This window comes from Bos taurus, chromosome 11, assembly GCF_002263795.3.
Source record: "Bos taurus isolate L1 Dominette 01449 registration number 42190680 breed Hereford chromosome 11, ARS-UCD2.0, whole genome shotgun sequence".
Classification (NCBI taxonomy): Eukaryota; Metazoa; Chordata; class Mammalia; order Artiodactyla; family Bovidae; genus Bos; species Bos taurus.
Window position 1 is genome coordinate 12,950,137 of NC_037338.1, and position 26,010 is coordinate 12,976,146.

General features: G+C 49.4%; 1 protein-coding gene across 3 annotated transcripts in view; it reads right to left on the reverse strand.

Moving 5' to 3' along the window:
- DYSF (dysferlin) overlaps nt 1-26,010 on the reverse strand; it is a 224,302-nt gene that overhangs the window by 50,569 nt on the left and 147,723 nt on the right. For all 3 annotated transcript variants that reach the window (NM_001434948.1, NM_001102490.3, NM_001434947.1), the window contains 5 exon segments: nt 10,886-10,948; nt 17,517-17,593; nt 18,047-18,212; nt 19,239-19,400; nt 19,510-19,611. In NM_001434948.1, coding sequence (NP_001421877.1) covers nt 10,886-10,948; nt 17,517-17,593; nt 18,047-18,212; nt 19,239-19,400; nt 19,510-19,611 — 570 coding nt within the window.

Sequence of the window (26,010 nt, forward strand, 5' to 3'; positions counted from 1 at the left end):
AGATGGTGAACAGAAAAGGGTCAGGACCTGACAATTTGACTATTGGCCTGTTCCAGATGGAGGGCCCAAGTGAGGTGGGAGACTTGTGGGAAATGTCTTTCCAAATTCAGAAGCCTAAGGTATGTATGTGAGCCCATGACTTAGTCCTCCAAGGACAACATCACCCCATAACCCATGTAGAAAGCCCAAACAAATGGAATCTACCCAGTAGGGTGAATGAAAGACAATCAGAGTCTTCAAACCTGTGAAGAAAACAATGAGACACGGCTAACTCAGAATCTGTGATGATTCCAACAAGGCCTGGGCAAAAGCTTGTCTTACCTTCATTCTGCTTATGTAGACAGTTTTGCTTAACAAAAGTTCCAACCAGCTACTTAAGAGAAAAACTATTTTTGAAGGCCTTCCCAGGGCTGCAGAAGCATTCATCAAACTACAGACACTAATCTTAGCTATCTTAAATTCAATTTTAAAAGTATTTTGGGGGAGCCTACTATGTGCCAAAGTCAACCTGCTTTCTAGTTACTGTGTGAGTTTTCATACACAAAGTCATATCACTTTCCAAATATTCTATATTTTGAACTTGCTGCTAATTCAAGCTGGTTTCCCATGCCTCCGTGAACGTAAGAGAGGTGCTCACGTCACTGGGCAGGTTGATAAGCTCCTTTGGGGCACTTGTACTCAGCGGTGAGCACTGAACCAACTTCCAAGCGCTGTTTGGACCCAGGCTGGGGAGTAGGAGGGGGCAGGGATGATGACAGGACCATCAGGGGGAGGAAGGCATTAAATTAGACCTCAGAGAGAACTTCCTGTCCTGTAGATTTCAAGGAAAGCCAAGAATTTCCCTCTGGGAAGAGATGAATCTTTTTCCTTTGAGTAGGAAAACAGGTCCCTTGTGGATCAGGAAAAAGACCTCTTGGGAAGAAGGAAGTATGGGGGGGTGGGGGGAGGCAGGGAGGGCTTCTGGGAGGGGGCTAGGGTCTCTTCCTCCCTGAGGAGGCCCTGGAGTTTGCCAGACAAGTCTCACCCTGGGCTGTCCCCCCTGCAGTGCGCATCGAGGGAGGAGGGTGCACCCCCGAGGAGACCACAGGAATGCCAAGCAGGGGAAAGGCGCCCGGAGCCAAGGGCTCCGACAACGAGGATCCAATATCGGCGGGTGACTCCAGCCCCCGTAACAGGAGAGACCGTAAAGTATGTGCTCTGCTTCCCAACCAGCAAACACAGCAAATAACCAATTACTCCAAATAGCTAACAGATTTCGGCTCTGATTTCCCTCCCCTTGCCTCCCCTGTGCCTTCACTTGTCATTTGATGGGCGATTTGTATTTGCTCTGAGAAAATGAGAGAAGGAATGACTCACAAAGGAAGGTCCAGATTACACTCAGTGACAGGCATCAAACCTCCCTAATCAGAACTAATGGGAGTGGGGGGAGGCCGGGCTGCACTGGCAACACATCTGAACCAGAGATATTTTTAAAGAAGTACAGTTTTGTTACTTTCAAGTACATACAATAATTCTTGCTGAACCAATAGTGCCAAATACATGTCCTTAAGAAACCTACTCTAAGGAGAAGGTAAGTACTTTCCTAATTAGCACGTTTGATATATGCAAAAGTACAGGTAAAAAGACTTCTTGATATTAAAGTTAAAATACTCCCCCTGAAACTCTCAAGGTCAGAGATGCAAGCACGTTGCACTGAGACAAAGTGTCTTGGCTGCCTTCTGGAAATGCTTCCTCACTTGGGAGCCACACCCTGTAATTGATTCCTTTGCTCAGAAAACCTTTGCTTCAAAGTCTTTGGATAAATTCTTGTCAGTATCCATGAGCTGCAATGAAGCATTCCCCCAAACCTTGGAATTAAGGGAAATAGGGCTGCCCTCAAAGAATCAGACCATGAAATCAATGTGAGGGGGTGGGGGGGGGGGTGTTCAGAGCAAGGAGAGGCTTCTACACTGAGCCTGAACCATAGTGGGTAGACTGTACTAATACATCTAGGGAAAGACTATGTCAGGGGAAAAACAACCTGATCAGTCCTGGAAATAGAAAAGAAGAGTAAGAGTTGACTGTTCCTATCTGTTTACACCAGCATCACCAGGGGGATGGTCCCCAGCTTAGGGACTAAAGCTGTCCCTACCATTGGAGATGGATGTTTCAATCCATTTTGGACTGCTGCCCACTCAATTTCAGATCCCAGTACTCTCTCTCCTCATTCTGATTCTTTACTCATCTCCAGTCACAATTTGACTTCCCAGTTGCTGAGCCTTTTAGAGAGACCACAGGCCAGATCCCAAGATCACATCCTCCTCCAAACAGAAGTATTTTTCACTGTCAAATCATAAACTGGCAACCTTGGTTTAGAAACTTGAATAATATGCATCTAGCCCCAAGAAAATGGACCCATCAAGTGTCTAAACTCACAGCGTCAAGGGTCCACACAGCCAAGACTATAAAAACGTCCTGAAAGCAACACACCTGCCTGGTCTTTCCCTTCTGGGAAAGAGTCAGCTCTCCTTTATTTAAGAAACTCCTATATCGGGGTCCATGCACAAGAACTGCACTCTGACCTAGCCAGCCAGCATCTGACTGCCACCACCACCACAGAAGACAAACTGCTGAGCCCAGGAGGACAGCCTCTGATCCTGTTCTCCCTCTTACTTCTCTCACCTTGCTGGATTCCTGGCTGACAAAGTAAAATTGGCCAACTTTAGACTGTTTCTCTCTTCCTTTCATCTGAGTTTGAGATTAGAAGGGGCCTCCGCAGTAATGGAAGTGCCATCTGAGCTCCTGGTACTCGACAAGCAAGGACTTCCCTGTGTAACAACAGGAAGAAAAGATGAAGGTTCAAAATAAGGGGGATAATATGAGGACGAAGGCAAGTGTTAAAGAGTTGAGTAAAAATGGAAGAAAACAAATGATCAATTTGTGGTCTCAAGAAGTCTCCAGAGGGTCTCATAAACAAGAAGTTAGAGTACTGGTCCTGAAAGAAATAGAATGTGCATGAAGACATCATGACTGTCAAACTGAAAACTCTAACAGAGACCCAGCAAAATGGCAAACTGGAGGACCAGAGAAACTCTCCAAGTGGGAACACCTAAATTAACAAATAATATATGTTTAAAATCCTTTTTAAGTGGCTGAACTGATGGGAATATAAAGAAGATACTTGGGTGCAAATGAAAAAGCAAAAAGCCAAAGAAATAAGGAGCCAAAATGCAAATTGACTGTGGGGTCCAAGAAGCCCAAGCCAAACATTTAGTTTTAAGTGAATCTGGATTTGTAATATTTCCAGGCATTTGGTAAAAGTAACACATGTACTCCCTGAAAGAATGTGACTTTCATCCAGCCCTCAAAGAACTCTCAGATAAAGTTCCAAGGAACATGAGTTCACAGTCAGAAATAGTGAGACATAATGAACAAGGCACCATGAGTGAAAGTCAGTTAGAAACAACTGCAGACAGGCCTGTTGTGACAATAGAAAGCAGAATTATCACAAATAGAATTTTAAGAAAAAAAACTGTTTAAAACTAAAAGGCATTAAAAATATGGCAAGGGAATAAGAGACTTTCAAAAATCAACAAGCAGATTTGGGGGAAAAAAGAGAACTTTTAGAATAAAAATATTAATACTGGGACTAGAAACTCAATAGATGGGGTTAGCCTTTAGAAGCAACTTAAGACTTAGTGAATGAGGACCCACCATATAACATGCGGAACTTTGCTCAATGTTATGTGGCAACCTGGATGGGAGGGGAGTTTGGGGGAGAATGCTGCTGCTGCTAAGTCACTTCAGTCGTGTCCGACTCTGTGCGACCCCATAGACGGCAGCCCACCAGGCTCCCCCATCCCTGGGATTCTCCAGGCAAGAGCACTGGAGTGGGTTGCCATTTCCTTCTCCAATGCATGAAAGTGAAAAGTGAAAGTGAAGTCGCTCAGTCGTGTCCGACTCCCAGCGACCCCATGGACTGCAGCCTACCAGGCTCCTCCGTCCATGGGATTTTCCAGGCAAGAGTAGTGGAGTGGGGTGCCATTGCCTTCTCCGTGGGGGAAAATGGACACATGTATATGTGTGGCTGAGTGCCTTCACTATTCACCTGAAACTCACAACACTGTTAATCGGCTATATCCTGATTAAGTCTTTAAAAAGAGTTAGTGAACTAGAAGACATATCTTCAGAAATTAGCCAGAGTGCAACACAAAGAAATGTGAAATAAAGTTGAACTGCCATGGAGAATAGAGCAGGTCCATCACAGATCGAATCAGTTCCAGGAGGAAATGAGAGAATGACAAACACGCACTATTTGAAGAGATAACTAATTAAAAGCAAAATGACAGTCCTCGGATTTAGGAAGACAACAACACGAAGGCAGCCAGAAGACAGTGAGATAGGGTCTCCAAAGTGACGGCAGGATTTAAGTGTCAGTGAAACTAGCAGTTCCAAAATAACGGTGAAACAAAAATACTTCCAAAAAATAATTTAGAAGTGAGGGTGTTTATAATGAATTGATCCTAATTATAGGAATTTCTGTAGGCTCTTCAGGAAGAAAGACGGTCCCAGGATGAGGAAGACTGGTCTACCAAACAAAACAGCCAATGTGGGTCTAGCTAAAAGAAGAAAAAGATTACTTAAAAAAAACAACACTGCTTTTAAAAATGTCATTTATAGCGGTAGAACTAAAATATTGAACAAAAGTTCATAATTGGTAAGTGACTAGAATTAAAGCATCCTAAGAGGAAAAGGGGATGATGACAGAGGATGAGATGGCTGGATGGCATCACTGACTCAATGGACGTGAGTCTGAGTGAACTCCAGGAGTTGGTGATGGACAGGGAGGCCTGGCGTGCTGCAATTCATGGGGTCGCAAAGAGTCGGACACGACTGAGTGACTGAACTGAACTGAACTGAAGTTCCTTGTAATATTTTGGAAGTAGCTATAAATACCAATTAAATTTAGATTTTGCTAAGTTTATGATACATGTTAAAGTTTCTATATTAATCACTAAAGGAATAAAACCAATGTATAGCTTTGAAACTGAAAAGGGAAGAAGGAATGAAAAGATGGGGGGATTTTTCAATACAAAAAATGAGAAAAAAGAAAAAAGTAGGACTAATAGAGACACAGAACAAGATGGCAGAAATAAATCCAAATATATCAGTAAAACACAACATATTAGACTGGTCAACTCTCTGAGTTTATGTCAGAATGCATAAAAAAAGAATCCATCTATTTGCTGTTCATCAGAGAGATACCTAAACGTAAAGTCACAGAAAAATTGAAAGTAAAAAGACAGAAAAGATTTATTAGGAAAATACTAACCAAGAGAATATGGTTTAGTTGTATTAACATGAGACAAAGCAGCGTTTAAGGCAAAACTCATTAGTAGAGATTTTAAAAAGCAAGGAGTGGTGGTTTGTCTTGAAAGCGAAAAGTCAAAGTGAAGTCGCTCAGTAGTGTCGGACTCTTAGCAACCCCATGGACTGCAGCCCACCAGGCTCCTCAGTCCATGGGATTCTTCAGGCAAGAGTACTGGAGGTTTGCTACATATCATTAAAAGATTGAATCTCTAGGAAGATAAAAGAATGCTACAATTGTGCCTAATAACACAGCATCAAATATATAAACAAAAAGTAGACCGAAATCACAAAGAAGAACAAACATAAGTTAGGAATTTCTAAAACATACTTTTAAACAATTCAAGTGTCAAAAAGAAATATGACAGTAATAAGAAAGTACTCAGAACTAGAAAACAACAAAAATATCATGTATCAAAACGTGTGGGATGCATAAAGCAATACTTAGAGGAAATTTTATAGCCTTAAATGCTTACATTAGAAAAGAGGAAAGTTTGAAAATTGATGAACTAGACATCGCATTAAAGAGGTTAAAAATATAACAAGCCCTCTAAACATCAAAGGAAAGGGTTATTCAGTCGTATCCATCTCTTGTGACCCCATGGGCTGTAGCCCATGAGGCTCTTCTGTCCATGGAATTCTCCAGGCAAGAATACTGGAGTGGGTTGCCATCCCCTTCTCCAGGGGATCTTCCCAACCCAGGGATCGAACCCAGGTCTCCTGCATTGCAGGCATATTCTTTACCATCTGAGCCACCAAGGAAGCAAAGAAAATAATAAAGGAAACAACTGGAAGCTAGAAAACCAGGAAACCATAGAGCTAAATCAGCAAGCTAAAAATTGGTTCTTTGAAAAGATTTTTTTAAATCTGACAAATTCTAGCAAGAATAATAAAATATAACCTTAGGAATGAAAGGGAACCTAAATAGAAGGTGAAGAAATTTTTTTTAAGTAAGAGGTTGTTATGAAAAATCCTATGTCAATAATTTTAGGAAGAAACGGATAAATTCCTATAAAATATAAATCACCAAAAGTGACTCACATAGAAACAGAAAATCTCAAAGGTCCTATAAACATTTTTAAAAATTGTATCAGCAGTTTAAAATATCCCCAAGAAGAACACTAAGTCTAGACAGTTTTACCAATGAATCTACCAAAACCTTCATGCAACAGATAATGTCAGGCTTTTGTCATTTATTCAGAGACTAGAAAAAGAGCAAATATGCCTCAAATCATTTTATAAGATTAGTATTATCTAGACACCAAAACCTGAAAAAAACAGTATCAGAAAAAGAAGTCCCAAGCCATTATCATTCATTAAAAATTGATGCAAAAAAATTCCTAAGTTAAACTGAACCCAGCAATGCAGAAAAAAGATAATATAACATGACCAGGATAGATAGTTTCAGAACTGCAAAGTTGTTTTAGCAGTAAAAAAAAAAAAAAAAAACTATTAATGTAATCCACCACAATAACAGATTAAAAAAGAAAAAACATACGATCACTTCAACAGATCCATAAAGAACATTCAATAAAATGTAACATCGTTCATAATAAAAACTCCTAGCTTGTTAATAATCACTCAGCTTATAAATTTCATAGTTGGTGGCGAAATATAAATATTCCATTTTCAATTAGATCAGATAAGAATACTCTCTATTTTCAGTTATACAGAGTATTAAACTTATGGTCCTAGTCAGTACAGTCAGACAAGAAAAGCAAATAGTTAAAAAGAAAAAGAAATTAAAAGTACACAGAAGAATCAAAAATTTTAAAGAGCCAGTTCTTTGGATGAAAAATAACCATAAAATAGAGGAAATGCTATTAAGCCTAATGAAGCAAAAAATAAAATAAAATAGCATAAATTACAAAATCAGGAATGAACAGATAAAAAAACGGAACAGATACAGAAGCATTTTCTTTTATTATAGTAATATGTGTAAATCCATACCAATGTAACAAACAATATCTGATGACATCTAAGGCACCAAATTGACTGAAGACGTAGAAAGTGATCAAAGAATCTCCTCCCAAAAATAGATGCTGGGCCCAGTCTTATAAAATGAGTACAGAGCAGACACATCTTACCCAACTGTATAAAATATGTATTCCTGAAGATCTCCTATAATTCAAAACTCACATCATATAACCACCATTTTCAAGAAAAGATGATAGGTATCCTGTTTACCAGCTAAACCATAAATACAATTCATTTGGCCACCACCTTTTAAATTACATGACTCTTAATCATTTTTTAAATTTAGATTGATTCACATTATTACACATTTTATACACAAAACAAGGCTATTAAAATACCATGCAATTTCCAATTTGCATGATTCAGATTCATAAAGAATCCCTCTCATGTATTTTTAAACCTTTAAACAATCATTCTCATCTCTTAGAGACTGTTCAAGAGCATAGAAAATGAGAGTACACCTCAGAAAATATTTTATGAAACTCATTTAAAACCCGGATAGCAAAACCTAACAAAGACAACCTAAAAGTAATACATATGAACAAATACGCAAAAATCCTACATAAATAATAACAAATCTAAGTCAATAACTAACACATACCAAAACTTCTCCTTGCAAACTTCCCCTTAACTAGGATTAACAAAAACCAACCATTCTCTCTGCTAACAATTGAAGGTCCAGAGCAGACAAAAGCCTGCAGCTAATCTAATTTACCCACTGCCGGTCCCAGGGATGAGCCAAATGTTCACCAAGAATTGTTTGTTCCCAAATCTGCTCATGCCAGTTGTATTAATTTTGTAATTGGATCAATAAGCATTATAAATACATATAATTTGAATTTTAAAAGAAAGGGCATTTTATCTATGAAAATTAATTTAGTTATTGATGTTTTTAATTTAGCTATTGATTAATTTAGGTAAATTGATGTTTTTTAATGGTGAAAATTAAGTATGAGTGAAGCGACCAAAAAAAGGTGTGAGGGGATCTTAAACATTAAAAGAACTCCACATTCAGGTTCTTTTGCACCTACCATTAAGATCTCAAAAACTTTAATAAACCTAAAGGAAAAATAATAAGTAATATATTTTAGATGTGTTTTATACCAGAAGGACAACATAACATTCCAATAGCAGATTCGAATTTAAAGAGGCCTTGGCATATATCAAATGATTGTCAAATGAAGATACATGGATATGATTAAAAAGAAAATGTTTATGGTACTTATATTTGACTTTTAATGAGTTCCTATTAAACCGACTTTTTCAGTTAGCCAACCAACTACCTATCCTGATTGACTGCATAAGAAGACTTCATTTGTAGTCAGTTATAATACCACGACCATTTGACTGATTTGGGTTTACCTCAGGAATGCAGGATAATTATATGTATCAATATATATATGTATGAACAGAACAATGGAAAACAAAATGATCATCTTGATAAATGGCACTGGATAATATTAAACTCCCATGTCTAATTTTTAAGCTATTAATCTTGTGGCTCAGCTGGTAAAGAATCTGTCTGCAACGCAGGAGACCTGGGTTCAATCCCTGGGTTGGGAAGATCCCCTGGAGAAGAGAAAGGCTACTCACTCCAGTATTCTGGCCTGGAGAATTCCATGGACTGTATAGCCCATGGGGTCGCAAAGAGTCAGACACGACTAAGTGACTTTCACTTCACAAGATCAAAAATATTTACCTGAAACTACCAATCATTATCATAATTAATTAATGGGAAAATGACAGAGAATTTCTCATTAGAATCAGTAACTAAATAAATTTGCTCACTAGCATCTCAATTACTAAATGTTATTCTGAAAAAAGGAATAAGGTAAAACTATTACAAAGAAAGTGACATATTTATTATTGCTTGAAGAAAACAATCTTAGCTGCTTGAAGAATTCAACTGAATCAATTAACCACTGTCAGAAGTAACAAAGGCACTTAATCAAGAGTCTGTTTCAAAGTAAATATACAAAAAAAATGTTGTTTTCCATATTCTAGCAATAACCAGCTAGACAAAATAATAAGAAAAAAAAAAGATATTCCATTCGGGTAGCAAAATAGGCTATAAAATGCCTAGGAATAGACTTAACAAGAAATGCACTAGACCTATTTAAAGTAAACTAAAAAACTCTTCCAAGGGACATAAAATAAGACAGTTATAAAAATTAAGAAATTAGGACTTTCCTGGTGATCCAGTGGTTAAGAATCCACCTGCCAGTGCAGGGGCCACGGGTTCAATCCCAGTCCAGGATGATCCCACAAGCTGCGAATCAACTAAGCCCAGGTACCACAACTACTGAGACCCGCACACCCTACAGCCCGTCGCCACTGCAGCGAGAGCCCGTGCACCGCGGCAAGGAGGAGCCCGCACACCCTACAGCCCGTCGCCACTGCAGCGAGAGCCCGTGCACCGCCGCAAGGAGGAGTCCCACTTGCTCAACGAGAAAACCTACACGCAGCCACAAAGACCCAAGTGCAGTCAAAAACAAATACAGAATCTTTCAGTCTTTTTTTAAAAAAGAACTTCAATGTCCAGGGATGGGAGAAGAATTAAACCTTTATGGATATCCACACAATGGAATGACAGGCAAGCATTTTGTAAAGAATATAAAGATATGGAAAAACATCTACGATATACTTTTAAGTAAAAGAAAATTCAGATTTTTAAAGTCTGATAAGATTCAGATTTTATTTTGTAAGTATTAATGTGCATAAGAGATATCTATAAATAGAGGCACATCAAAATCTTAAGTGTTCCTCTCCACCTGGTAGGAATACAGGTGGTTTTAACTTTCCTGCCTTATACTTTATTGTGTTTTCTGTATTTTCTACAACAGATAAATCAGAAAACAGTTAAAATATAGACTGCCTCCTCCTAGAAGCCATAAAGCACCCCATACAGCAATGTCTCCTCTTGACACCATGAATGAAATTTTACTTTCAGGAGGTCCTATATCTTAGGTTCCCCCTACGGGCCTGGGGCTCCCCTTGGCCCTCAGCATGAGACTTCGGGAGTGTATATTGAAAGCTAGACACAACAGCCATCTTCCTGGAAAGACCCATGACCCTTAAAGATAACACCTAGGAAATCAGCCCTGGAGGACAGCAGCAGCACTAACGGGAACTGCAGGTGTGAGCTGCGGGCCCAGCAGAGCACTCAGCACCTGCTGGGGACAGCCAGGGTTCTGCAGTACCACAGGCCTCTTGCCCACAGAGGCCTCTCATGTCCTGCATCCCAGCGGTCAGGGTCCAGAGACTTCCCCGTTTCCCCTGGCCCATGCAATCCCAACCAAGACCTCAGCCCTCACACAGGGAAGCAAAATGAAGGTAAATCCCAGGATGCACCAAGCCCCATCTGTTTCTGAGACTCTTCCCTTAGCTTTTTCCCCATCCCTCCATTACTGCACAGGGCAGCTTAACTGTTTTCTGCCAGGGCTCAGAAAACTCCTTTCTTCCCCTCCCACCCCCACCTCCTCTGCTCCCTTCCTAACTCCCTAACCCCACCCAGTCCCCCCGGGGAAATCAAGGTGCCCACAAATAGGTAAACAATACATACATGAAGACTGGATGGAGAAGATGCCATGTTAGTGGGGGCCAAGCCCGAGAGACCATCTGCAAACTACAAATTAAACACGCTGGTTAGCAACAGGATTAGAAAAGCCAAGTCAGGGAAGACTAGATGGTCCCAGGGAAGCAGAACTCTCCGAGTAGGCACCCTCTGCTCTCTCTCCAGGGAGGTACAAAAGCTGTGGGAGGAATGTGTGCTTTGGAGTTGGACAAGTATGGCTCCAAATCCTGGCCCCAGTGCTCTACGTGACCCTGACCTCTCTGCATCAGCATCCCCGTCTGGAGAACGGGCACAAGCCTTGAACTGCCACAGAGCAGCAGCGAGTGTGGATGAGATGAAGGCTGTGCACACCGAGGACAAGGTGAGGCACACGCGAGGGCTCAGTCCATGCCTGTCTCCCGCCTGCTTTCTTAGAGCCCTGGGCGCCACTGACTCCACGCTCACCTGCCCTCCCAGCCTTTCAATCATCCTGACCTCAGACATCCACCAAGCTCTGCATCATCGCTGGTGGTTTCTCCTAACAGCTGAGCCACACCAACTCCTGCTTGGGCACCATTCCTAAGCCAGTGCGGGTTTCTGAGTCTTCTGTCCTCAAGGACAGACATCAGGGCATCGTATGACTTCGCCCCAAACCAATCTCATAGACGTGCCACCTCTTAATACAGAAAACCTGCTGCCTTCTCCTTTGGCATCAGATCCTTGCCTGCAATCTCGCGGTATGGTGAATCCAGTTTATAGGATGAATCCTTGGGCTGCGGGGTCCAGGAGAGCCTTGGTGGGGGTCAGGGCTACAGGCAGGGTGACATTTTGGGGGCCCACTAAAACAGTTCTGGAAGAGGTGATGGGGTCCTGGGGGGACACATTCCAGTCTAGGTGGAGGTGGCCAGGAGATGCCTTGTGGGCAGAGGAGACAGGAGTTGTGAAGGGCAGAGGTGTGAATAAAGCAGCGCTGCCAGGGTAAACAGTCCGGGAGACAGGTGAAGGGGGAGTGACCGGAGCGGGGAGGAGACAAGCGGGGGCCCAGAGCTGCCAGGAGGGAGGCAGGGGGGCAGCCTGGGGCAGGGGGCTCTGGGAGTCTCCACAAGAGGCCAAGCCCCAGTGTCCTTCCTTCCTTGGCAGGAAGGTGCGGGGAGACCCATTCGCCTGGGGTCAGGGAAACACAGAAGAAGTCGTCTGGGAACTCACAGTCCCCTCCCTGATCTGTGAAGAGAGCCTCACTGAGGGGGACCCTGGCCTCCCCTAAACCAGCCCTCGGCTGTTTAGGCCCAGGAGCACAGGCAGGAGGGCAGAACGGCCGGGCACGCAGCCACGCCGCTGGAGGATTCCAGGGGGCTGGCTGCATGTGGCGTGACCCTTGAATCGACCAGATGAACTCCACGTGAAGCCCTCGGCGGCCCAGAGACTGGCCCAGCCAGGCAGCAGCTCTGCCCCTCTGGTTCTCATCCTGAACCTCACAGAAGCCTTATTGTTATTTTTAATACAGATCGTTTTTAGAAAGGTGAGAGGGAAACCGGCAGTTCACCAGTGCAAGAGGGAGAAAAAATAAAGCTAAACATAGTTGCTCCAAAGGTCTGCGCCAGCTTCCGAAATTACACGTTCTCCTTTGGGATCCGGGCATAATTTGCTGCTCCGGTTCTGGGAGCACGTTCCCACCTTCACGGCGTCCCAGAGACTAAAACCGGAGCAGGCGGCTCAAAATTAGCCCAAGCCGGGAGCCAGGGAGCAGCCAGCCCCAGCACCCCACCCCATGCCCGTGGAGAGCAAGCCTCCCGACTCCTCCTGCACACTAGCCTGCATTTCCCCCAGAGCCTCCCAGGCCCATCACACACATATGAGTGCATACATACACACACACACACACGCACTCAGTACACCATCACACACACGCAGTCAACACACACACTGTCAACATACACACACCGCCTGCCACCAAGCCTTTGCCCCACTCCTCTGCCCACCAGGGGAGAAGGCAATGGCAACCCACTCCAGTACTCTTGCCTGGAAAATCCCATGGATGGAGGAGCCTGGTGGGCTGCAGTCCATGGTGTGGCTAAGAGTCGGAACGACTGAGAGACTTCACTTTCACTTTTCACTTTCATGCATTGGAGAAGGAAATGGCAACCCACTCCAGTGTTCTTGCCTGGAGAATCCCAGAGGCAGGAGAGCCTGGTGGGCTGCTGTCTATGGGGTCGCACAGAGTCGGACACAACTGAAGCGACTTAGCAGCAGCAGCAGCTGCCCACCAGAAAAGGCCTCCTCTCCCCACTGCTGTTCTAATCCCTCTCACCAGCCCCCTCAGAGAAGCTCCCCTGATGATCTAGTCCACACTGACCCTGCAGGCCCAGAATCCCAGATCTTGGTGTCCCTGCTAAGTGAGCATTCACAGCTTTGCCATCACTCTCATCATCTCATATGGATCCACAGTACCAACCTCCTGTTTCTGCCCACCAGAGGGGAGACTTCCCAAGAGCTCTCTCTTCCTCTTTACCCTTCCTCAGGCCACACACATCCCCCCACCCGAGTCCCTGGAGACTCCAAGAGGATACTCCTACCCATGGTGGTCTCTCAGAGCAACAGGAAAGGGTCACCTTGACTGGCGGCTCCCATGCCTGGAGGTGGGTGATGTGGGGGATAGGCAAGGGGTGTCACCCTGACGTGGGCCTCAAGACCCTCTAGGGAATGGCGGGGAGCCAGCTCCAGGTGTGTTCCTGCACCACTTCTCCTCCCCTTGTCATCTTCAGAACACAAGAACTAGTAGATGAGGAGGCGAAGACCCCAGGTTTGTTTGAAGGTAAAAGTAGAGCCTGATTCAGACTCAGAGGCAGATGAGACAGGAAGAGCAGCCTGGAGTAGGGGAGGCAGCGGGGTCAGACTCAGAGGCAGAGTGAGACAGGGAGAGCAGCCTGGAGTGGGGGATGCGGCGGGGGGAGAAGGACAGGACAGAGGAAATGCTGGGAGCGGTTCATTCACATTGTCTTCCTGGTTGGAGGCATTGTCTGTCTGTTCATTATTTTTCTATATTTTCCCAACTGTAGACAACAGACATATATTTATAATCAGAGAAAAATGAATATATCCTTTATTTTGAGGAGCGCACTAGACAGAATGAAACACCTCTGAGCCCCTCTGTGAGGACACCCCTGGCCTGCCCTCAGAAAGTCAGACATCAAGGCCACGACACTTACAGCAGCAGCACTGAGCTTGCACACACATCTGCTCCCGCCCCCCACCTCTCATGCACACTTACCCACGCACATACACTCACACCACCCCATCCCCAGCCTACGGTTCTGAAATCTACACAAAGGACAGCCGCACAGACCGAGAATACACTGAGGGGTTACTATGTGAGAGTTCATCTTATCCCAGTCCCCTAGAGAAGAGTCCAGGAGGCCACGACCCTCCTCACCCCCAGAGATGGGTGCCCACTTTTGAACCCTGGAAGGCCAAGTGGACAGCTCTGTCTCATACATCCATTTCAGATCATCTCCAGAACTGGCCACTCTTGACAGACCAAAAGATTTCTAGAAACCTGAGAAACACTCGGCCGTGGTGGGCAACCCAGTGACCTGAGCATCAGGTCATCGGGACTTTCTAGCATGTGCAGCTCATCCCAGGAAATGGGCAATGATGGGGAGACGGTTCTTTGGCCAAGAAGGGGCGACAGAGCAAGGAGACAGGAGGGACCAAGACAGAAGCCAGATGTGCTAAGAGAGCATTTGGAGCTGGGGAGGAGCCTTCTGCTGGGTCCACAGCCCCAGCTGGTGAGCACAGCGGAGGGGCTGTGTCACAGTGGGAATGGTAAGCTGGCCTGGAGACACAGGTTAGACAAACAGGAGCCAGAAAAGTCCCAGTTCTGCTAGACTTCGTGTTCCTCCAGTCCCCAGAGACCAGGGCCCTCCATCCCACCTGCAGTGGGGAAGGGGACAGGGGACAAGAGCCCAGCCAGAACTATGTGGAAAACCACTGGGTCTGGAACCCACGGTGTCCTGAGTCAGCCCCGGTCCTCCCAAGTCCTGCATGGGGGATGTGCAAGATGGAGTCAGTGAAAGATTTCTGGACCAGCCAAATCAGATCAGTGATCTCAGAGAAAAGCGCGACACAGAATTGCTTTTTCCTGAAGCTGCCATCAGACCCCATCAAGACAGGGCTCCCTAGAGACTGGGACGGGTCTCCCTGCAGGCCTGGGGCTCTGTGACAATAAGGTTATGTCTCCTCCGCCATCAGACAGGGAGCTGGATGAGGGCAGGATCCAAACCTCCTCCACCAGAGCAGGTGGAGCTCACTGCCGCCTCTCCCTGTGGACCTGTGAGCCAGCCCCACCCTCCGCCTGGCCAGCAGCGTGAGCCGTGTCCTCCCACAAAGAGTGCCGACCCTGCTCTGGCTCCTACCCCGGCCCCGGTTCACTCATGTCAACGCCGGGAGGACGTCCAGCCTGGGCCTACTCACTGTCTGCCTCTGGCTGTGCTTGTAGCCAGCAGGACCTGACACAGCGCCTCTCCATCTGAGTCTGTGGACATTTTAAGGGCAGCACACACAGAACGGAAATCCTACTGGGCCAGCTCTGTGCTACCCCACACAGACTCAGACAGCCCGCTGAGGGGTGGGAGCCGGCGCTGGGCACCGAGCTTGGGGCTAATTATCTGCCTCATTCAGCTACAAACACCCACCCAGGCCTTGAGTGCAGCTGAATTCTGTGTATTTGCAATTTCCATTTGGGTGTCCCAGGCAAGAGAAGCTCCTCCTAAGCTCCTACAGAGAGTAGGCAGGATCCACCCACCCACCCATCTACTTATGCATCCATCCACTCATCCATCCACTCATCCATCTGTCCATCTGGGCAGGCAGACTTTCTTCGAATGCGTCCTCTAAGCCAGGCCCTGTGCTGGCATTGAGGACGCAAAAAGGAATGGGCCCCACTCACTGCCCTGAGCCTAGCCTAGGAAACATGCTAACATTTAAAGCAGCATCAGCATGACTTAAGGCAAGTGCAGTGACCCAGATAGAGACAGGACTTGCAGAAGAAGTGAAGGAGCCAGGGCAGAATCCTAGAAGGAGATGACCTCACCTAGGCTGAGTCTTGAGTGACCGGTGCTGGCCAGAGGTGTCCCCAGCAGAAAGGGTGGTGGGGTGGGGCCCTGGAGAGCCAGAGAGGTGGGAGAAGTGGGCAGCTGGGACCTTGTGGGGATGCTTAGCTCCTGTGACACTTGAGAGCAACTATAAAGCTCTTGTGTCAGCGGCAGTGTGGCCCAGGACTGAACACCAGCAATATCCCCTTGGAAGCAGCAAAACAGTGAGAGATGAGTGCATGGAAAGAAGCAGAAATTCACCCTAAATGTCAGACAGAAGCCCCTGTAAGCACATCTCAGGGACAGCTTTGAGGACCCCAAGACTGACCCAGCACCCAAGGCTGTCCTCTTGCTCTCAAGGCTAATACTTGACTGATTGTTTAAAAAATTTGAACCCTTCCAAAATGCCATCCCTTCCCTAGTGAATAAATAGGCTGTGGGCCTGAGGACACATGCGTACTCTACGTAGGCTGGAAGGCTCTGCTCTAGGCAGCCCAGAAGCTCTGGGAGCCCCAGGTGCCATGGGGCAGCCAGAGTCAAGCAAAGCCAAGAGGAGGGTGACAACCTGGAGCAGATGGAACAGAGCTGTTCAAGGCTGGTGCTCACAGTGAGGTCCGTGTCCGTCTCCACTGCGATAAGGCTGGGTGGGCCCAGCCATACAGGACCCACAGCCACCCAGAGCCCAAGGTGGGAAGAGTGATCCCCCCTCAGTAAGAGATGCCACAGTTCGCCTGCCATCTGTTTGGCATTGACGCCTGGGTCACCAGGTGGAAGGGGCTTCCCTTGTGGCTCAGCTAGTAAAGAATCCGCCTGCAATGTGGGAGACCTGGGTTTGATCCCTGGATTGGGAAGATCCCTGGAGAAGGCAAAGGCTACCCACTCCAGTATTCTGGCCTGGAGAATTCCATGGACTATATAGTCCATGGAGTCACAAAGAGTCGGAAAGAGTTACAAAGAGCAAGTTTCACTTCACCAGGTGGAGCACAGAGCAAAGGACTGCCTTTTGGACACCCTGGCAGCAAGGCCCTTCTCCTGCCCCTACTCGCTCCCGCAGGTGGAGGGGATGGGGTGTGAGGGACTACTGGCTTGAACACAGACCCGTCCTTCAAGCTGCCTCCAGGGTGCCACCAAGCACAAGCCCATAGATGAATCTCCGCCCAAGGAAGGTCCTAGCAATGGGGCTGGGCACCCCGGAGACTGCCAGTCACTCCTCACCCTGTCCTTCCCTCTTTCTTGCTCCTCTCACCTGATTTCCTGGTGATCGCCAGGGGCAAGCCCTCCACGTGGCCTTCAAGGTGCAGGGCCGTTTTTCTCAGATGCTTTGGGTCTTGCCCGGTAGACCCACAGGGTTTCCCACAAGCCCCCGCCCTGCTCCCATCCAGGCTGAAAGCTCCTAACTGGGTCCCTCCATCTGTCAAGTGTCAGCCACCAGGTTATGGGAGAGTGTCTTATGGAGGCTGTGTGATGAGGAAGGGGAGCAAGGCGGGGGGAGAGGGTAAACCAGGCGGCTCTCGATGGAGCCAGTGTCTGTCCCCAGGGACCCTTCCTACCTGGATGGGGATGAGGGGCTCCTTGTCATCGATGTCAATCAGCACATCTTCCCCAGGACTGAGTAAGCTCACGTCATCTGGAGGGAGAGCAGTGTCCAGGCCTGAGAGGGGCTCCCCTGGGGACTCACCCTTCCCGAGCCGTGAGACTCGGCCTTGGGTCTCACCACACTTCTCACTCATGTCTTCCTCTTCTTCCCCCCGTCCTTCCCTCTCCCAGCATTATCCTTCACACTCCCCGTCTCCCCAGTTCCCTCTCTCCTCATCCCTTTGATCCCTGCATCTCCCTCTCCTGTGGCCTTTTCCACATGGTCTCTTACCACAGCATCGACCCCCACTCCCTGGAGGATCCAGCCTGGGGCCAGATGATGCCCTGAGGAAGACAAGATTCCCGCCCTTCCCTCCCATCAGCTGGGCAAAATTCATTCTCATTCAGGTAAGAGGAGGGCTTCAGAACGTGTCTCAGCTGGGAAGCCCACCTGCCCCAGCACCCCCTGCCCGCCCCCTCCACCAGTCAAGAGCCCCTCCCCTACCTGGGCCACCCTGTGGGGACGGACTCTCCTCTGAGTAAGGATCACACAGGAAGCCCTCCAGGGAGCGGATGGTACACTGGCCCACCACGGGCCGGCGGCCAAACTGGCGGTTATCAATGACCTTGACCACGATGGGGGGACAGTACAGCTCCTCCCTGGGCAGCATCTGGGTGGAGGAAGAGGGAAGCTCTGGACAGCAGCCTGACCTCATCTCTGGGCGGTCTCAGAAGGAGGAGAGCCCTTCTTCCCAGGACAAGTCCAAGGAGCAGAAAATGACTCTCAACCTACACCTAACCCCCAAGGGCCGTCAATCCAAAGCGGTGGTCAGCTGAGCCCAGGAGAGGGCCGGTGGGGCAGAAGCCACCCACCTCTGTCTGCCTCTTGAATGCTGCATGCAGAGGCTGACTTTCCCCTCAAGCTTTAACCCCCAAACACACCCAACTCAGCCCAAAGTCAAAACAAGTCTCCTTTCCCTGAACCCTTACTGGCCGGGGAAGGGGAGAAGGGAGAAGCTGGCCGGGGACTCAACAGTTCTCGCAGACAGACCCCCCCAAGTGGATACTCAAGAGTTGGCTTCCAGACCCAGATTCTTCTCCCCCAACCCTAAAAGCACTTTGAACACAACTTGAAATGATTTATATTCTCTCCTTCGGTGGCGTCTTTGGCTCAGCCAAAAGGAGGCTCCTGTTGACAGCCATTGGGCCTGGAATTTCTAAAGCACTTTCATCCTGCAAACCATTTTCCTTCCCTCAGACTTGCCTTACTCTGGTCACTAAGCCCAGGCAAACCAGGTTGCTGAGGGGGCTGGGGCCGAGGGCCACGGGGGTGGCCTCTGCAAGGCCTGGGGTTGGGGAGGACTAGGTCCAGGAAGATTTGGAGGAATCCCTGAAGGTCAGAGCCCTGGCAGATGGCACTGGGGGACTGAGGCCTGCCCTGAGAGAGGAAACAGCCATGGGTGGGTCCTTGGGACTCCCGTGGACTCGGGATCTGGGGAGGCAGAACCAAGCTGGCGCCCTCTGTGCTGCGCGCAGGCTGCAGCTCCTCCAGGAAGGAGACAGCGAGCATTTCCTCCCGTTCTCAAAGGAGGTGGGAAAGAGACCGTGAGCCAGGAGCCCAGGCTGCCTGGGGCTGCGAGGAAATTCTAAGCACCAGGACTCCGGTAGGTAGCAGACTGCAGGGAGGTCAGGCTTACCACTTCCATGAAGAGGGTGCAGATGTCGAAGTTGGGGTTCTTCCGGAGGTTCTTGATGACACAGGATTGTACAGACTGGCCCCCGCACTCCACCACCAGGCTCGGGGAGGACACGCTGGCCAGCTGGTAGCTCTTCATGTTCCGAAGACCCCACGCCAGGATCTGGGGGTGAAGAGTGAAAAGAGCAGCTGGAAAGGCCCCAGGCCCGGGCAAGGCTGGGCCAGGAAAGGGGAGGCCCTCACCCCGACCCCCGTGATGGGGGCAGGCTCACCTCGATGGCGGTTCGCTGGAGAACCGGCTTGATGTTCTGGGGGACCATGTAGATGTTGGCCTCCCTCTGGGGCGGCGGGTAGGGCAGGTCCGTGTCCTCTGACTGCAGGGCACGGGGTAGAAGGGAGACAAGGGCAGGAGGAAGCCCAAGGCAGAAAGACAAGAAAGGAGGACAGACGGGATGGAAAGAAAGTGCATGTGTGGAGAGACACAGAAATAGAGCGGCGGGGACACAGAAGGGGGCAAGCGGGCAGACAGAACAAGAGCTGTCAGTTTCCCAGGCACCCCCTTCTCCAGGTCACAACCCCAGCACCTCGGCCCAGGGATCAGGTGAGTCTGTTTCAGACAAGCCCTCACAACCCCAGCACCTCGGCCCAGGGATCAGGTGAGTCTGTTTCAGACAAGCCCTGGGCCACGACTCCTCCCGCCAATGAGCCGTCCGGGGGTCCCAGCCCCTGTCACACACACGTGCACACACGTGCACCGTCCAGCCCAACCCGACACGTCCACTTCAGCCCGTCTCAGTCCCGAGAGGACCACGTGCCCACCTGCTAGCCTCTCCCGCGTCCAGCTCAGACCCTCCCAACTGATCACCCACCCTGTGTTCCATCTCCAGCCCCCACAGATCCACACCCACAGACACCGGCCAGCCCCCAAATCCCACCTGTCGCACCTGTCCTGAGGTGTGACACACCTGAGCAGAACGCTTGCACTGCGAGCCAGAAGAGGTGCTTACAAACAGGAGGAGGGGCTAGAAAAGCCTGCCACGCCAGGCACCAAAGGGCCTACTGGGGAGGCGCCTCCACACCGTGGGCAAGAGGTCAGGGTGGCAATTTTGCCTGCTATGGGGCAGCCAAAAAAGACCAGGGCAAGAATCCTGAAGAACTATTAATACATAGGGAAGCGGGCGAAGCACTAGAAACAGGTATCCCTGTGGATTAGACAACTACCACGTCTGGCAGTGGTTATGAACACGGGCTCCGGGTGTGAATGAATCCCAACTCCACCACTTACGGAGTTAAATAAGTTATTGCACTTCTCTATGGCTCAAGGGTTTTCATCTACAAAATGGTTACTAAAAATTATCAACCTCTAATGCTTGATGTGAGGCTTGAAGAAGCTGATAACATTTAAAAGAGTTCCTGGTTCACGTAAACTCTCAATAGGAGTCCACATGGCAACTTTGTGACAATTAGAAAAAGATGTCCCTTTCTTAAAGCTCTTTACTTCCATGTCAGAAAATCATCCTAGGTCACTAGTTTATTGGAACAAGACACTTTACTGCCACCTGCTGGAATGCTATAATAAATACCGATATCCGATGCCTGCCCTGGAAGTCCCACTCCCGGAGACCCAGTGCACCCACGCACTGCACAACCTGAACACACGTCTACGAAGGCCCTGACACCCAGGAAACGTCAGCCACAAATCCAAGGGCTGTGATGTGCGCTCTACAGAGCTTGCCTCACATAACTGCATTAAGAAACAATGGAGTCATCGGATTCGTTCTCCAAGCTGACTTGCTCTGGGTTCCTTCTCAAAGGATGTTGCATCCATCTGCAGATGCTCTGACGTCAATGGGGGGACAGCTGGAGCACTGAAACACATCAGCTTCCTCCCACCTCGGCCCTTCACAGCCAACCCCAGCTGTCACTCCTGCCCACAGCACACTGACCTGCGGCAGTGCTGATTTCTAAAATCAAACCAGACCTTGGTCCTAGTCCTAACCTTGCGGCTTCTGAGCTATTTGACCTTGGGCAAATTATTCAAACTCTGTGGTCCAGGACTCTCATGTGAAGACCCAGGATGACACCCTTACAAAATTGCTCTGAGAATTTAACAAGAGAACAAATATGAAGTGCTTCTGGCACATGAGAGGGGCTTAATCAAGAGCAGGGACTGTAGTGATCAGTGCACTGTTGGTAGTGCCACTGTTTTCATCACTAGTGTTGCTGCTGACCAACCCCACTGACTGAGCAGAGCTGAGCCATCAGAGGCACCTCTCAGAACAGCACCAGCTTCATAGCTATCCCAGTGTCACCAAAGCACAATGTGAAGAAATTCATCATTTTCCTCCAGACCCCAAGGCAGGTGACAAGATGCAGGAAGCACCCACATTCTCAGAATGAGCAACAGATGCCATCAGAAGGAAGAGTGATGAGCAGGGCGGCCCTGGGCGCACCTGGGGGCTGCTGTGCACGCCACAGTCCACATGACTGGTGCCCCAGAGGGTGGGGGCAGAGCCCGCAGTGGCCTGGCCACTGCGGATGTGCCTGACTTGGTGTCCACCCTTGGCACTCCAAGGCTGCCTGCTGTGACAACTGCGTAGCAGGGGTCACTTCACTTTTAAAAAGGTTATGCCTGGAAGCCTGCTCGTGGCCTGCTCGAGGCCAATGCCCAGCCAACCGTGGGCCCAAGGCCAAAAGTCCATGATAAAATGGACAAGTAGAAGAGGTCAGGAAGGGAGCAACCCCAGGCTCCTGGGTGGGGAGGCAGGAAGACCAAACCTTCCTCACACGGTTGCAATGTTCTCCTGAAATCACCGGGAAAACTCAGGAATATATTTCCCCCTAGAACACTTCTCTCCAGGCCCCCAAACTCTGGGCCGTGTCCCTTTGGTTGCTTGTCCCTCACTTCCATGGCCCACCGTCCTGCTGGGCTCCCCCGAGCTCCCCATGAGGACACTTGTGTCTCCGTGCGGCGGCCCAGGCTCCCCACTGCAGGAACCTGGTCACGGAGGAGGACAGGGAACAAGAACCTGGAGAAGACTGGGCTCCAATACCGTTGGCAGGAGGCCCTGGAGGAAGAAGGCAGGTGCACACAGCTGCGGAGGCCAGGCCCGGCCGGCAGGAGGAGAGAAGCAGAAAGAGCGGTTAGGGGCGTGTCCACGGGGCAGCTTACCAGGCACAAGGCCCCCCATTCTCATCCTAAGGCCACCTCCATCCACCATGCCTCCCTCAGGAGCCCTTTGCTGCCACTCCCCAGAATTCCCACCTCTGTGGGGCTCCCTCCTCCTGCCGGGTGTCACGCGGTCCTCTGTCCCCTCCCCACTGAGCACACTGCAGTGCACGCAGGCGCCTCTCATCGTCACGGTGCGTCTGTGCCTCCCCACGCTCTGCTCCCTGAGCTGGTCTCATCCAGCCCTCCCCAGCTCTCCACGCTATCCGCTGCCTGTTCCCCTTCCCCGTTTACAGATGGTCCCGAGATGGCCTCTCGGGTCTGTCCACACCTTCTGTCTGTGCCTACTCTTCCCTCGCTTCCCGAAAAGGGCTGCGTCCATCCCCCACCCCTGCCTCACTTCCAGGCCACCCTCGGCCCCACGCACTCGCTCTGTCCTCTGCACCCGCTCCCTGGAAATTTCTCTCTCCAAAATGAACAACAACCTGCCGGTAGCTCAGACGCAGCTCTCAGGCTCCTAGCTCTCCCCCTCCCCCAGCAGCATCTGGCCCGCTGACCTCAGCCTCCCTCCTAAAACGGTCCCTTTGGTTCCTCACCGCTGGCCTCTCTGCCCTCTCTACCCGCTCCTCAGCCCAGCCCTCTCCTAGGCTTTCTTCTCCCACACGTCTCTCCTAAGCCCCAGACTCACATTCCAGCCTTACTGCTATTTCATCCATGTGTCCTTCCAGCTTCTCACACTGAACTTGTCCCAAACTGGATTCTCTAAGCTCCCCCTCAAACCCACTCTCTTCAAATGTCATCTCAGAAGCCAGTCCCACCATCCACCCGGACAGCCAAGCCACGAAGCCGCATGCCACCTTGGCTCTCCTTCCCCTCTGTTGGCCCCCAAGCCTTAGAGACCTGTCTCCTACAGCTCTCCCATATCCACACACCTGTCTTCTTTCCTGAGTTTGGTTCACTACTCTCTTTTGCCTCCTCCTAAGTGACATCTTGGGCTTCCCTGACAGCTCAGCAGTATAGAATCCACCTGTGATGCAGGAGATGCAGGTTCAATCCCTGGGTTGGGAAGATCCTCTGGAGAAGGAAATGGCAAGCCATTCCAGTATTCTTGCCTGGGAGATCCCATGGACAGAGGAGCTGGGCAGGCTATAGTCCATGGGGTCGCAAATGAGTCAGACCAACTTAGTGACTAAACAACAACAACGTAAGTTCTATCTGGCATCTGCTTTCTGGCATCTGGCATCTGATATCTGGCATCGCCTTCCAACAATGAATGAGAACTGTACTCTGCAGCCAGGAGGTAATTTCTAAGAATGTCACTCTGTTTAAAACCCTTCAAAGTTTCCCCACCCACTCAGGATGAAGCCCAAACTCCTTGATGCAGCCTCCAAGATCCCTCATCTTCTAATCCTGCTGACCTCTCCGGTCTCACGTCTCACCACTAACTTTCCACTGCAGGACCCCAAGCAGTGCCCAGCCACCTCCCCAGAAACACTCAACACCCATCCTACTGAATGCCAGAAGGCTGCAGGAGGCACCAGATTCTCTGTGAGGTTGGAGCTCACTGGTCCTCCTGGCCGAAGGACTCTTCCACCCACTTCATCTGGCTACCTCCAACTCAGACTCTGGGTCCATTTAAGTCTTCCCTGGAGCCCCAGGTTTGAGTTAAGCACCCCGCAGTTTCCAGAGCAACTTGTCCCATTGAAAGACACATCACCCTGTGTCGTTTCCATGTGTTCATTTGTCTGTGTCCCACGTTAACCAATGGGCTTCCCAGGTGGCTCAGTGGTAAAGAATCTGTCCACAGTGGAGGAGATGGAGGAGACATGGGTTTGATCCCTGGGTTGGGAAGACCCCCTGGAGAAAGAAATGACAGCCCATTCCAGTATTCTTGCCTGGGAGATCCCATGGACAGAGGAGCCTGACGGGCTACAATCCATGGGGTAGCAAGAGTCGGACACAACTTAACGACTAAACTACCATAGCCGACTTGTTAAACTGGCAATTCTGCACGCAGGGACCACAGCTGAATCCCCTGTCCAATAGAGGCTTAGGATCAGATAACTGAATGGAGAGAGGGATGGCAGAGGGTGAATGGTGGGGGGCTGGGAGGAGAAAGAACTTACTCCAACACATTCTCCATCCTTCCCAACACTTGTCTGCAACAGCCTTGCATCCTCACCAACCTCCTTCCCCTGGGCCTGCTCAGGGCTCTCTCTGTTTGCATGGGCTTCTTTTGCCATCTTCCAGAATCAACCACATCTTTTAGGGCCTAGTTCAAACTCTACATCCTCCAGAAAATCTCCCAAACCACTCCAGAAACTCCTTACTATCCTCTCTCTGACTTCTTTTTCCTCTAAGTGACCCTGGGCTCCGGTTTCCCAAGGTCCTGACTGATCTCCAACATCTCACACTTAAGAGTCCTGTAGTACCAGCCAAACAGCCACTCCTGTGCCCAAGTTTCTCCATCCAGTCGAGCCCATCTGAGAGGCACAGTACCTCCTTCCTGGGCAGCGATTCTCAGTGGGATGGGCTGCTGTGACCCCTGTCAGCACAGCCAGCCAGGGAGGAGGTGGATGCAGGCTGAAAACACCGCAGTGGTGTCCTGATGCACTGTCCTAAGTATGACCTTGGACTCCGAGGACCGCAGACCTCAGGGGCAGCCACACAACAGGAGACTAATTAGATGAGTCATTCCATGGTGGGGTGCACCCTTTCCATGCTGACCCTCCGCACCCTGCCTGAATGGAGGGCAGACGCAGGGCTGCTGCACGGATGGGGCTCTACAGGTGAACAGGGTGCTCACCGAGATAGTGCAGGCCAAGAGGACAAGGTCTCAAGGACAGATGAGGCTCTGTCCTCCCCAGAGCAGAATCCATCCTCTACCCACTTTCATCTGTCCACCCTGTTGGCCAGTTCAGTGTAGGGAACCAAGGCCATGGGCCATGAGGGTTGCTTCCTCTCCCAGTCCTAGAGGCCACCACGCTAGACAGCCTTATGTTCATCCCAGGGGAGGGGCAAGTGCAGGCGGGCCCTCCAGCCACCGAGGGCAGCACCGCCACCAGTAGCCCATAGACACCCACTCCACCCTGCAGGGCACAATCAGGGGACCCTCTGAACACTCAGACCCTGGCTCCTCGGGGAGCTCCAGGCGGGCGGGCTGGGAGGGCTCCACTGTCTGCCTGCCCCACCCAGCTCGTTAGGAACAACATGCTGCTCTAATTACACTTCCCAGGAAAAACAGTGTTTTAAATTAAAGCCTTGGGGGAGGGATAGGGGGCTGGTCGGGGGTGGGGGGGGGACCACTGGGCTTATTTTCCTGATTGCAAAACACCAAATTTTTCCTTCTGGACAATTTGGGGGTGCAGGAGGGTACATCTCCTGGATATCTCAGACTAAAAGCCATAGCCTGTTGCCTGGATTAGGAGGGGGATGCAGTGACATCTGGTTGGCCCCCAAGTCACAGCAAAAAATCCATGAGTCCGCTCTTCCTTCTTCCAGGACATCCATCCACGGGGCAAGACAGGAGTAGCAGAACCAAGGGCAGTATTCCGAACCACGCCCCCTGAGGTACTCAGGACCACAAGCCCTGATCCCACCTAAA